The sequence below is a fragment of the Grus americana genome, chromosome 13, assembly GCF_028858705.1.
Source record: "Grus americana isolate bGruAme1 chromosome 13, bGruAme1.mat, whole genome shotgun sequence".
Lineage (NCBI taxonomy): Eukaryota > Metazoa > Chordata > Aves > Gruiformes > Gruidae > Grus > Grus americana.
The window spans coordinates 21530845-21544551 of NC_072864.1; the positions used below are offsets into that span (position 1 = coordinate 21530845).

General features: G+C 48.2%; 1 protein-coding gene across 2 annotated transcripts in view; it reads right to left on the minus strand.

Annotated features, from left to right (window-relative positions):
* Positions 1-13707, minus strand: part of HYDIN (HYDIN axonemal central pair apparatus protein) — a 162136-nt gene that overhangs the window by 107188 nt on the left and 41241 nt on the right. The window contains exons 1-2 of one of the 2 annotated variants that reach the window (XM_054840702.1): positions 11541-11643; positions 11164-11288 (exon numbers count right to left, since the gene is read on the minus strand). In XM_054840702.1, the coding sequence (XP_054696677.1) occupies positions 11164-11288; positions 11541-11554 (139 nt within the window). In that variant the 5' untranslated portion in view covers positions 11555-11643. Of the gene's footprint in view, positions 1-11163; positions 11289-11540; positions 11644-13707 lie in introns of those variants that run through there. The other variant, XM_054840701.1, reaches the window with a different exon arrangement.

Below are 13707 nucleotides of genomic sequence, written 5' to 3' on the forward strand. Positions count from 1 at the left end.
CAAAGTCATGCAGGTGACTCTGAGAAGTCCCACCTCAGTCGCGGCTTGCCCAGGGTCTCCTGCAGGCACACCACCGGTGTGTGTGTCTCCTGATCCCTTGCTGATCCCCCAAAGATGCCTGGGGGCGTGCAGGCAGAAAAAGGAGGTTCAGAGGAAGAAGCGAAGCGACAGCCCATGGCAGGACGGGATGCAGACGAGAACCTCGCTGTGCTGTAGTAGCAGTGCCCTCGCTTGCTGTGGGTTCACGAAGATACGTCAAAACAAGACTGGTGGGGCACGGCCCACACCAACCTGCCCACTGTGGTCCTGCAAGCCCATTTCTTCAGCCTGGAGCCTGCTGCCTGTGCCTGAGTGTGCAAGTCCACGCTGAGTATTCCCAAGCTATTCAATGGCCAGAGCCAGGACATCTTCACTTTCCACCTCAGACCGAGCTGAGGAGGAGAGAGCCCCTGGCTGTGCACATGAACTGATTAACGACTGGAGTCTTGCTGGAGTACCTGCCAGCACCCCACCCTCCAGAACAGACTCCCACCAAAGGCTCCTTCATTTCCAGAGCTTTCAAACCTTCATTCTTCCCAACCAAGTAACTCCCAGGAGTCATCTGAGATCAGACTTCAGTACCAAGCCCACTCTTCCTGTTGCAGGTGAGCGTTTCCCAGGTGAGATGCAAACAGTGAACATCAGACATGCGTTGGGGAAGGTCACGGCCACTCGGACTCGCTAGAAATGGCATTTCTATAGCGTGGTGCGTAAAGTCTAGTGAACTTGCTACCATGCAACACCACAAGGAGAGAGATGGATACGTGCTGGACGGACTCCTTAAATCCAAAGCCAGACAAGGCATCGGGATCACGTTCGTTCTGGGAGGAGAGAACCCCCTCTTTGGGGTGGGGTGGGCTAGGGAATGAAGCAACATTCACCCTTAAAATAGAAGATCTCTACAGTCATTCATTCATCTCCAGACATGGAGAATTCACAGCCTTCATGCCTGTATAACCCTCAATTTCTCTGCTTTTAAGCAGAGAGCGGTAGGGATTTGCGGCCAGAGATGAGTTACGTTGTGAGAAAAGCAGCAATATTTCCAATGACTGGACAATCTGCTTTCTACGATGGACAACTTAGCATACAAAAATAACTGAAGGTCAGAAGAGTTACGTAGGTGGCTATGCTTTATAAGCATTGCCCTTCCCCTCCACTGAATCCTCAGCGTACGTTGGCGAGCAGAGGAACCAGGACCCAAAACCAGGAGACGCGCACAGCGCTTCGAGCACGTACAACTCAGGTTCATGGAAACACGACCCAATGCCCTACAAAAATCAAGACGACAAACTGCTATAAAATAAACACCATGAAAACCATCATCTCGTCGTCTAAACCCAGGGCCGTGTGGGTCTTGAAATATTGGGTACGGTTCTGATCTCAAAAAAGAAGCTGAAGCATTTGAAAATAAATAAAGGACAGAAAGAATGATTAAAAGTACGGAGCAGCTTCTACATGGAGCCCGAATAGGATTCTTCAACTTAGAAATCGTAAGGGAGATAGATGGGAGAGGTTTGTGAAAGGAAACAGTGGCCTGGGAAATGCGAATAAGGAAAAATTTTGCCACAATTTGTCATAAAATGGGAACCCAAGGACCTGAAATAACATTTAGTCAGAAATTACACAAAAGTATAGTACTTTTCCAGGGAATATTCCCTCCTTTGGAAGACACTGCCATAGGAGGCTGTAGAGGCTGGCAGTTATAAATCCAGAGAGCAACTGGACAAATTCTTGGAAGCTAAAACCATCAGAAGCTATTAAACAAAGATGAGAATAAAGCCTCCAGCACAGAAAAACGCCAACTCCGGAGCCCACGGGGGAGAGAAAGCATACGCACTGCCTGCTTCTACACGCTTTGCTAAGCATCCCCTAGTGCTGCTCTCCTGGAGAGAGGTGGATACATGCTGGATGGACTCCTTAAACCCTCACACTCCTGCCTGCAAGCACCGAGGACTCTTCTGAAGGCTTTGCCGGAGCACCTCCTACCACAAAGAGGAGGTATTTGGCGTCGGGTTGAATGTCCAAACCCGCGGTACAGCAGAGCGTGCACAGATGCCAGTGAGTCGGGAGGAAGCGGCAGATCCGTCTGCCAGGCAGATGAACCGACACGGAGAGAGGAGCTGTCGGGGTTGGCCAAGGGCAGCTGCATTCTTCACGTCTTGGGTGCTAAATTAGATGCGACATTTCATTTAAGACTCTTGGTTGTTTAATATCTAAGTTTAAAAAAAAAAATATCTCTGCATTGTAACAGTGATGTAGCGCTAGGTATTTCGCTTGACAGGGTAATGTCCGTGGTGTGTAGTTTGGGATGCTTCGCTGCCAGGAAAGCGCGTTTACTGAATTTGAACATACCTGCCCTATCATTATTTACACAACACGATCTTATTACAGGCTGTCAATCCTCTCATTCCTCCCCGCTTTCGATATGTTTCCTACCGATGGCAGGACACAACGCGCTCTCTGCAACCCGAACGTGAAATTAAAAGCTAGACCTTTTTATACAGCAGTAGAGCAGATGCTTTGTGCACTCCTGAACGATGCTCTTTGACACAGCAGAAACACCGCTGTGCTTCAGTCCAGCATCCATCTGCATGACTATGGACACACCTCAGCACATCACCGTAATTTTACCACTATCTCAAAGAAAAATCTAGCATCGGGTCATCCTCTGTGGGGCCTGTTGTGCAGGAAAAAAAAAAATGAAGAGGGAATTTACAGAAGAGCTGAAATATCTTCCCGAATTCTTCTAATACTACGTGATCATCCTGGTGCACGAGGGAGTAGTTTTCAGAGCAGTACAAATTGTTCTTAAATGGAAAGACAAATTTTCTTTAGCCTGAAAGCACAGCCCAATGAATGGATGAGCAAACCCCTGAATAAGGTTTCAAAACAAATTTGGGGGTTTATGAAGAATGCTTTCCTAGTATTCAAGAGCTGGTACTTTCTTTCATTGATTACTGCTCTAAATATTAGGAAGCTGGTAGCCAGATTGATTAGACCGAATAGAAAAAACCAGCACCCTGCTGCATTTCCTCTTCGCTGAGACATATTCTTCCTCTACCCTGTCGCTCCTGCTTTGCTGAATTTGGATTTTCAATCTTTTTAGGAGTGCACGACAGTCAAATCTGGAACGTTCGGGTAGCAGGAAAAGCGGGTTTAATTTCATTTCCCCAGTTTGTCAGAAAACCGTGCCTTGCTCCCATCTCTTCCATGAACGCGGCTGAACAGAGAGAGGTCCTGCTGCTTTTTCACTGAAAATACACGCAATGAAAGCAGAGCTCTTCACTCAAAAGGCTGTTATTGCACCTCCGTATCGACCCGCGAGAAGTAATTCTTTTGCTACTGTCATACCCAACTGCCAGCGCATTCTTGTTTTTCAAACAGCACCGCAAAGCTCTGCTGTTACCACTTCACCAGGCGAAGCGATCCCTGGAAATGCAGAGAAGTCACCTCCGGCTGGATCCGGCCCCCACCCAGCACATGCTTTTTGCTGCACCTCCCGCAGAGCTACCGCTAGATCAGAGTCAGGAGCATCGCTCCGAGCCCTTCGGCTGCCTGGGAAGCTAACGGCATCACCTACGAGGTGCGCCGGGTCTCTGCCGGATGAGAAAGGCCATCTGTCAGCCCCCCCGCTTCTACTTCCAGCGCTAGAGCAAAATGCAGAGCAGCGACAGTCATTTTTTTAAGCGTTTCTCCAAGGTGACATCCACGAGCTACCTTCAGACACTTAAATCAGCACGTTATTTACTCCAGCCCTAAGAGCAGCTTCTTTATAAACCTCACTTTGTAACTGCTGCTAACACAGCCGTTTCTCAAGAATCATTCCCAGGCTACAACAAAGCTCAGAGCATCCTAATCATGACTGGTGCCGCAATTATTGCTGTTAACGGCCACAAGTCCCTCAGCAAAGCAGCCCACGCAGCTCATCGCTAGAGGGTCTCCACCCCAAAAGCATTGCAAGGAACCCTAAGAGAACAGACGGGGATGGAAAGGGAGATGGAAAGCAATGACCAGCCAGCAGTGGTCTACGGGACAGGCTACAGGGTCTTCAGTCAGGTCTCTTCCACGTTGAGTCATCTCATTCTCAAATAGGTTCCTGGTTGTGCATCTTTCCGTAACGGAGCACCCAAGTTATTCCCCATTGCCTCCTCTGTACCGTGCTTAGGAAGATCCGTTTGTGCCTTGTTATAGGATGAAACGCTCCAGCACGGGAGTACCTGGGAGCCAGCACAGAGGCTTTGTGCGGCAGAACGCGTTGAGAAGGACAAGGAAACCATCGGATGATGAAAGACAGCACTGCTGCGTATCCAGGTTGCCACGGGCTATTTTTAATCATTACTGCTACTACAGTAATGACCTGCTGGGGTACCTGACTGGCTGAAACATTGCTTTTGGCCCACGGGGAAAACGGCGCAGGAGCTTTCATTCTGATTGCCCAGCAAAGACATGCCCAATATACCACTTAATAAATCAATCATCCTTCAAGCTGCTCTTCTGCTTCTCAGCAGATGCAGATTGATCCACAAGGAAAGGAGGCTAACGAACAGTCAGTCCCGCCCTGAAATGCATCCGGAGTTAACGACACTTAAGAACATATTAGTGATGTCCGCTGATGATAGGGTAGACGAGCTGCAGTCAAGGATGACCTGCAATAAGAGATGAAAGCCACGTTCTTCCAGAAATCTTTCGTGTGCTAAAAATGGGATACGCGGAGTCACACGAAGGCTATTTCTGTGTGTACCTGGGGATGACCAGAACACCCAAAAGGAGATTTTTAACTTCCAAAGAGCCCTCCTAGCACAAACGCCCCAGCCTGTGCTCAGGCAGTCAGCTCCGTGGGTTGCTTTAGCAGGGATTTTGTCAGGAAGGGTGTTACATAGTTGTGAAGCTATAAAGCTGTGCAAAAAAAACCCCCAACAAAACCCAAACTCAAGCAAATGAAGCACAAACTGAATTCCCCTTCATCTACCCTCAAAGGGACGGACCATCTGTCTTGGAACACAAGGCCCTGGAGAGGGGGCAAAGGCCATACGCTGTTTGCAAGAAGCAAAACAACCTTATCTAAAACAATATAAAAAAATAATCATTATTAGAAGCAGTTCTAGAAAAGGGGAAGAAAGACAGGAAACAGTTGTTACCTAACAGCCGTTTTGACATAAACGAACACTTTGGAGACCAATTAGACTCGCCCATCGGTCTAATTGATTTGGACTCTAAAAGCCTATAACCGATCAGTGGGATAAAGTACTAGTTACCAATCCTCGGTCTGTTGCAGCGCTGCTACCGTTTAGATGCAAAGTCAACATATAATTGCACGAACTCTTATTTACTCCTTTTTTTCCGCCTACAGTATATGCCTCCCTCCACTCACTGTGAAGCAGAGATACAAGAACGTAAAGGTCAGTCAGAAACCAGCCACGTTGCCGGGAATTCTCACGAGCGAAGGAAGAAAAGCACAACCTGCGCTCACCACCTGCGACAAGAAAAATCCCTTTGCAAAGTTTTTTAAATGCCTGATAGTCCAAGGAAAAGCTAGAGAAGCCTTTTGTAATAGCTACAGCAGCAGTCTGGCTTATACCGTAGGATAACACAGGAAATGAGATCTTAATTTTATTCTGTGACTTCATAAAGTTTTAACATCTGCCAGCACTAAACACAAACTACGAAAAAAAACCCCATGCCAGGGTACCACAGCAAAGCTTTGGAATCCAAAGAGGCTGCTGCTTAGGAAGCAAAAGATTTCCCCAACTCTTAGCACTCGCAAGAAGCTACTATAAATCTGTCTGGTGGTGAAGGAACGGAGAATTGCACGAAGATGAAGAACCAGAGGTGCATAGCAATGGCACACAGCCGCAGCCATCGGAAGCTCGGGGTCCGCTGCCATGAATTTAGCTCAACGGTAACTCAACGCTACTCACGGCAACGCCAGAGCCCCTCTAAAACACCCGCACACGACTAAGATTAAAACCAGAAAACGGTTTTGGTATTGCCACCCTGGTATCCTGCACAACATGGGGACGACGCAGATAAATATCTAACGAGGCAGTGAGTTTGCTCAGGCAAGTGTTGAGCCTCCTCCGTTCTGGCTGAAGCTCGGCAGCTTGTTTGAGTGACTCAGGAACATAAAACGCAACACAACAAGGGCTAAACCTCAGTTAAACCCCGCTGCCTATCCACATCCGTCAGTGGATTTACAAAGAAGAAGAAGAAGAGAAAGGAAAAGGCTTGATCTAGAGACTAAATCAATAGGATTTTCATTTCATTTTCAAACAAGCTCCTGGAAGCCATTGATTGCAATGCCAGCCTTGCAAGACAGATGACCCGAGCCTTGGCAGAAAGGGGGTTCTCAAAGAAAGAACAGAGCTATGCAAAGGTGCCCGGTTATTCCCAAGTCTACCCAAACCCACAGATGAACGTCGCAGCGAGGCAGGGCTTTTCTCAGATGCTTTATCCACATGGGTAGCTGAGACGCTCAGAGGTGCCGGCACATCCGCACCACAGTTACTTGTTCAGCCTCAAACAGCAATAAACAACCAGGGCTGGGATTTAACGAGTTTCCTGCACGTGTACGGTGGCCACTGACGCACCGCCGAGCCCTTGCACGGGTGGCCTCATTTACTGCAGCAAGGCGATCCAGCTAAACCCAGCATCGGTTTTACCTGCCGAAAGGGATTCAGCATCCCAAACATGTTTACATCCCCAGCGGGCAGCCCCACGCCGATCCAAGACGCACAGGCTTTGCTCCTCTGCTGCCCGCTACGCACCCCCAGTCTTGCCGCTACCAAACCCAAACGGCTCTAATATGTCACGTCAAACTCGCCGTCGTTCCACGGGTGACTAAAGAGCTCCACGTCAGCTCCCTGATTAGTTGTTTTTAAATATGCCTTAGTTTTTTCCAGTGATCTCATGCCTCATTTCCCCCATTTGAGATTAAACGACGGTGTTTTCCTCAAGCTGGCAGTTATCACTCTCTGCTCCAGAGGCTTCTGCTGCAGATTGAGAAGGGCAGAGGCATCCGATGCAGGGTAGAAGACCTAAAAGCCCCTCTGGTACCCCCCTGAGGGCAATTCCCATTCCGTTCTTTGAGGTCTAACCAGGAACTTTTGTATTATCCTTGCATCTTACATGGCCCCAAGGAAATCACGTCTATCCTACAAGCATTCGCGCTGGCTCAGAGAAGGGGAAGGGCACGGATCTGCAAATCCCGCTTGCTCCGGACGCCGAGACGGCTAGCGGCCGCAGAGAGAGTTCACGCGGGCAGATACCGGTCAGCCCAAACCGCACGCCGTGGCAGCTCTCCGGTGCTCCAAGTGTGCTGCACTGGAGAAACGTATTTAGCTGCTCTCTTCTCCTGTACACGAATAACCTGAATTTAGCAGAGAGCAAGTTTTGCTCCCCAGGGCTCAGGAGGGGAGACGTTACTTCATCTCCTTCCTAACTAACCCAGTGCGGGGAAAACTCAGTCTGACTGACAACTACGGAGCCGGAGGCAGACATCGCCGGCATCTTCTACCTGCCCTTGAAGTCATTAATCAAGGAGCTTAGGCTGAGCTCTCCCTTCCTTGCCCTAGGTGTGCAGAGCCACAAAGGATGCTCTGCGGCTCAGCAAACAAGTTGAGATTTGCTTTAGGAGCGCTCCTACTCATGAACTGTCAAGCCCTCCCGTAAGCTGTGGAGGAAGTCGAGGGAAAACAGGGAATTAATGTGTCAAATACCCAGATGGTTCCTCAGCAGGCTTTTAGCACGAGGCTGAAGGCTTCCAGCGGGACTAAAACCACTGAGAACTACTCCTGAGCCACATGTTATCTCTCTTCTGGGGAAGCTGCTTTCTGGGGCTCTGCACCGAGGGAGACAGGACAGTAACGGAGCAGACGTTCCTGCTGGAGGGCTGGCTCTTCTTGGATACGCCGTCTCCTAAAATTCCCATACGAGTACTGACTGATCTCACCCCTCAAACAGAACGAGATCCTGCCCCCAGGCTTTTGCGTTACAGTCTCACAGAGCCACCGAAGGAAAACGATCTGCATAATTACTCTTATTACTGACAGCAATAAAAGCATCTCAATATATAGTGTCTGTCAGCCACACGCACGCTCAGCGGGGCTTTGCTAATTACTGAAGTTTCCTGTGCTGACAAAGAGATCCCAAGGGATGTGGCGACCGATGGGAGGAAAAAAAACCCCAAACATACAGAGGAATTTCAGCACCACACAATCGATCTCCTGGGCTAGAAGCACGTTGTAGCACCTTGCCTAAGGTCCAGCGGGCACGGCAAGCCCCTGCATACAAGCACAGAATCAAGTCCCAGACCTTGAAGACCACCCATCATCCCATACTGGGTACTTCTGGGACAGGAGTTTAACGTGAGTCAGGATTTAGGGAGCTCTGAGCAGAGAAGTGATTTCCCTTTCGCAATTCCCAGCGTCTCTCCAGCATCTCCTTTACTGGCACGGAGCATCTGCCGTGGATGTTACTGTTTCTGTGGGACTGGTGAGTTTGTTTTGCACCTCCGCCCAGCCCTGGGGACCCGTGACACATCTCCTTAGCCACGTGTCCCTGAGCAAAGCTCACCCTCCCACACCAGGCTCGTGCAGAACCCTTTCCAAACCAGTACGTGTGCTTGGCACGCAGGCTTCAGAAACCCCTTCCGATACCGTCATCGGTGGCAAGGTGACGATTAGGGATGAGGAGTAGCCCAGAACATCCCAAGTCACCTTCGTTTCAGGATGGGCTGGGATTTTTCACACTCAGACACACACATATGGGGGAAATGGAAGAGTTTGGATACGTAAAGCGCCAAAGGTCAAGTTTTCATTGTAAATTGTTATGCTCTTAGCAGCAAAGATATCTTATTCACGCTCGCCTGTAAAGTTTGTAGCAACAGGACCACCACCACATACAGTCCATCCAGGGGACAGTACCTGAACTCCTAACCAGGACACAGTCTAAAGGGTGCACAATTTAAAGCCACCAAACAACAGGCAAAGGGAAAATTGCGACTTATTCACATCAGAGAGCTCTATGTTTGCTTCAGCAACGCTGGGGACAGATTTGACAGCAAACATTAAAGCGATACAACACGCACCTGATCCCACCTAAGTCACGACGGTGTGGTTCATCAAGAACTACTTCTGAGCAAGTCAACCCAGACACACAGTAAAGCAAGAAAAATGCCTCCCAACACCCTAAACTGCTATTTTGCTCTTAGCGCTTCTGTTTCATAACAAACAGTCTGTTGGTGGCTCTGGAAGAACAACCCGGCTGCCTTTGGTATGCGAGGCACAGGGAGTCTGGCTTAGAGCAGGACAAATTAGCCAGGGTTTGCCAGGCGAGGTTGGGTGATACTGTCTGGTGCTCTGCGCTACACCTGCAATAAGCAGCTTTTAAGACTGATTGATTAAATGTTTCGGTTTCACTTTAGCAATTAATCTCAGCAGCCTTTTACTTATTTGTACGCTTCAAAGCTAGAGAGATAATCCCTTAATTATTCCCTTGCTCTCCTTTCTCAAGCCGTGGTTTATTTAAAAATAACCGTGGCGTTGTAGTGACAGGCAGGAATGAAATCCTGGGTTCATCTCCCAGGTAGCCGCACGTGTTCCTGGGAGGTTGCCCATCTCCGAGCCAGCCCCCGTGGCCTATCCACGCAAACATTAACCCTGGAGGATCCAAGTGTTTCAGTAAGAACAAGATTCAGGTTTTCCAAGCAAGCCATCAAGATCCAGGCTCTGATTATTCACCCAGTCTTCTCAGTCACAAAGTGTAAACCCTACAGACTCTAGTGTTACTACCGATTTAGCCCAGAGAAAGATCTAGCCCTCTGAATTTTATCCCGTAGATTCTCCACATGCATACAAATGAGGCACTTTTTGTGCTCCTCCACCTGAAGTTTCAGTCCTTCTTTCAGGAAAGTGTTATCCAAAGCCACGAGCTTCTCTCAGTGAAGAAAACCCCTTCTCTGCATGTGTCATTAACCAAAAAATATTGAGCAAAGCTGTGATAACTCATAAGGCTACAAAGAGCACTAGGAAGATATAGGAGCATTTTTATAACCTCTACAAACTCAAGACAACTAAAATGCTCACTGCTGGGCTAAAGCATCACAGCATCACCCAGGTTAGGGCATCGTGCTTCCCAGGAGCAGCGACAGAACAAGCCTCTTTCAGGCCAGAGGAAACACACAAACGCACTCGCACGACTGAGAAAGCGTCTCGTTCAGCATCACGAGATACCTCTGCTGAACCAAGGCCCGCAGAAGCATTTTAACATGCCTTGAGTTTTTCCCCACTTATTCTTAAAATGACTTATAAAGCTGACAGTATTTCATAGAATCATAGAATCTTTAAGGTTGGAAAAGACCTCTAAGACCATCAAGTCCAACCATCTGTGGCCCGATCTTGGCTTCTCATACCCTAGTATAAATTTTATACCTGTCTCTTCCTGCCAAATGCCAAGAGCCCTCAAGTCCCGGCTGCTTTAGTCCTGACGTTGTCGAGTGTGGGATGTAGAGGGCAACGTAGAAAAAGGGGCTGTGGCAAGACGACGGGGAAGCAGCGTATGGGACAGAGGTGTGTAGGAGACAGCGGGCACTGGAGAGAGTGCGACAGACATCCCCGTGTTATACTTCAAACATAGCATTGGCTAGGAATAAAGCTTCACGCGTGAGTATGCACGCTGTAATGGAGAATCAAGGTTCCTCCTTCCTCCGCTCAGCAAATCCCAGGAAAACAGATTCCAAAAAAAAAAAGTCTCATTCCTGTTTGAGGGAATCCACTTTAACAACCCCCTAAACACCAACTATTTTTCACTTTTCTTTGAGGTAAAGCTGGGACAGGGGAGGTACACCCGGAGAGGGAATTCAGGTGGCTGGGACGACGGGGAACGATGGCAGATGACTGTCACGGGGGGTGCGGGGTGACAAACACCGTGCTGACGACAGGGTCGCCCAGGACATACAGAACAAGGGCAGACTCAGCCTTTGCCCTCCTAAGCACCGAAACACGCAGAGGTTTTGAAAGAAAAGCTTTTAGAAGTAGTTGGCAAAGCAAGTTTAACGTTATTTGGCTTAGAAAGGGCTCTGTTTTGAAGGACGCAGAGAGCGTGCACCACGCAGTGCCCGGCACTTACCTGTGTCATAGTGAACCATCAGGGATCTGGAATGATCCCCGGTCTTCAGCGGGTGGAACTCCACTGTTACTTGCATGGTGTCACCGATCCCAAGCGTCCCCATGGAGGGATGGACGGAGAAAGGGCTGCAACAGAGACACGCAGGCACATCAGGACTAGCGTGGCAGATTTGGGGACTAGATCTCCTCTGCAGTCTGGTTCGCTTCAGCTCACCGGTGCAAGCAAGGAGCAAACAAACCACAGGCAGGAGAAGAAAAACAGAACGTACAGGATCAGAAACAGAGCTGCCGACTCACTTCTGAAGAGATCCAGCCCTCAGAAGATCCAGCAGTATTTTTATACCATCCGATGGTATTTTTATACCATTTTATACCAACCTCGTCTCCCCCATATTCTGCAGCCAGTGCTCTGCAGTGAGGTTCAGGAGTCCAACTGCTTCACGATCGGTGAAGGGTTTTTGAGGAGCAGAGAGATGGTAAGAGCTATTTGCAGGTACAACTTGACACTGATTTCCTCAGGAATCAGTCTTTTCCTGCTTTACCTATAAACCTCACCTCAAGAGATGCAAATGTCAAGGCAATACCTGTTCCAGTGAGATTACAGCCTAGAAATCAGACAGGGAGAATAAAAGTCTCTCTTGAAGACTGGAGAATAATAATGGTTTAATTTGCAGAATTTTCTTTTTTTTTTTTTTTACACCTTGAAAATATCCTGGTTTAGCCTAAGAAAGGGCACGTTTTCCCAGCATTTCAATGAAAGCTGCTCTAAGAAAAGGAACAATCACAAAAATCCGAACGAGTGCAGAAGCAGATTAGAGCGATACAATGACATGGAAACAAGACACAAAAGGAGTACACCATTTACAGCCGGAACGATTAAATCCCTGGCTAAATGAAGAACCGTTACCAGGAGCGTATCGAGGCGAGTTCAACAGGCGGTTTTCTATGTATTCACAAGCAACGCAATCTGGGACTCTGGGTTGTAATCCAAGCTCTGTACCTGTTTGCTCAGCCCACCAGACAAATTCTGTGCAATGTGTCGGAAATAATTATGAAAATGTGTTGGTGTACTTTGGATTTAATACGAGCAATTATGATTTGTCACCAGGTAAACAGCTCTTGGCTGACAGGCACAAAACTCAGCGCTTTAACACTGCGGGGTAAGTCAGATGAAACGTGCTTCTGCACAACGGCAGCTGGGCTTCGTGGCTCCCGCACAGCCTCTGCTTAGAAAACAAAAGTTATTTGGTTTAGTGCTCTGCTGGTGGTCAATTTGTCACCTTAAAAACAAGCTCTGGAGAGTTTTACCGTGATTAGACAACGTGCCACACACAAAAATAATGAGAACAACTGGAGCCATGCGCAAGCTGAACCGTGGTCATGTAGGTAGTGACAGCTGATGAAATTGCCGAAGTTTCTGCTCATTAAGGAGATATTGCTGCAATTAGAGGCCTGACCTGTTCCCATTACAACTAGTGAGAACATTGCTACTCACACATGGAGAAGCACTGGGCCTGCAACATTTACGTGCTGGACCTGAGAGTTCTGAGAGAAGAGGATTGCTCTACGCAGTCGTGCATCTGCAGTGATGGTTACGCCAGGACTGCTGGTGCTCGGGTGGGATCGTTGCCTGGTGTGGGAAAGGCACAGAATTTTTTTTTTTTTTTTACCTTTTCTTTTGCCAGAACAGAGAAGCTGCTAGTTAAGGGGAATCGCCAGCAACACTTCAGCACTACGTCCCATCCCATCACCTTCCTACTCCTTCCCTGTGTCTACATACTCCTGCCCTTGGACGGCTGGGATGGGAATAACACTCCTGGGGGGGACTTCAGGGGATGTCTGAGAAAGAAGATATCTTCGTATTTTCAAATTATCAGAAGAAGAAGATCCAACCAAATTTAGGACTCGGTTCTCAGGACTGAGAAACCGAGCACAGATCAGATATTTCATCTCCTACATCCCACTGTGGGCTGTAGCCACAAGACAACTCTGCTACTGCTGTAGCAGGAGCTCGTTAGCCCTCAAATAGCCCTGGTTCTCCAAAGATGCAAGCTCCATGGTTAAACTTAACTCCTCTGAATTTCAGTCGACATCACTAAGCTGTTCCCTGCAGCCTACAGATAAGAAGAGATGCTAAGGAGACATCCCTGACACATTGCAATAGCCAAATGGAAACCACTGCCAAGAGATGAAGCTGGCAGGCTAAACTTTGGCCTGTTATCCATTAATTGCAAGCTGTTCTTTAAGATAATTCGCGTCCTGTTAGATCTACTCTTTTAATGAATCACTGCTGCTCCTGAAAGACAGGAACGATAAGGTTTGGCAGGGTTTTTTAATAGCTTGTTTTCTTCTGACATGCTTTTTAACTATGTCCATTTGTATGCTTGCTTTGTTGTACGACATCTAAACCTTCACAGGTCCAGATCTCCCAACGGTACCTTGCAATCCCCAGCTTGTACAACCTCACCTAGCCATGCCAATCTAGGGAGAGACCTTCCCACCAGTGCCTGCTGAGATCTTGCCTATTATTGTCCTTCAGAAAGAG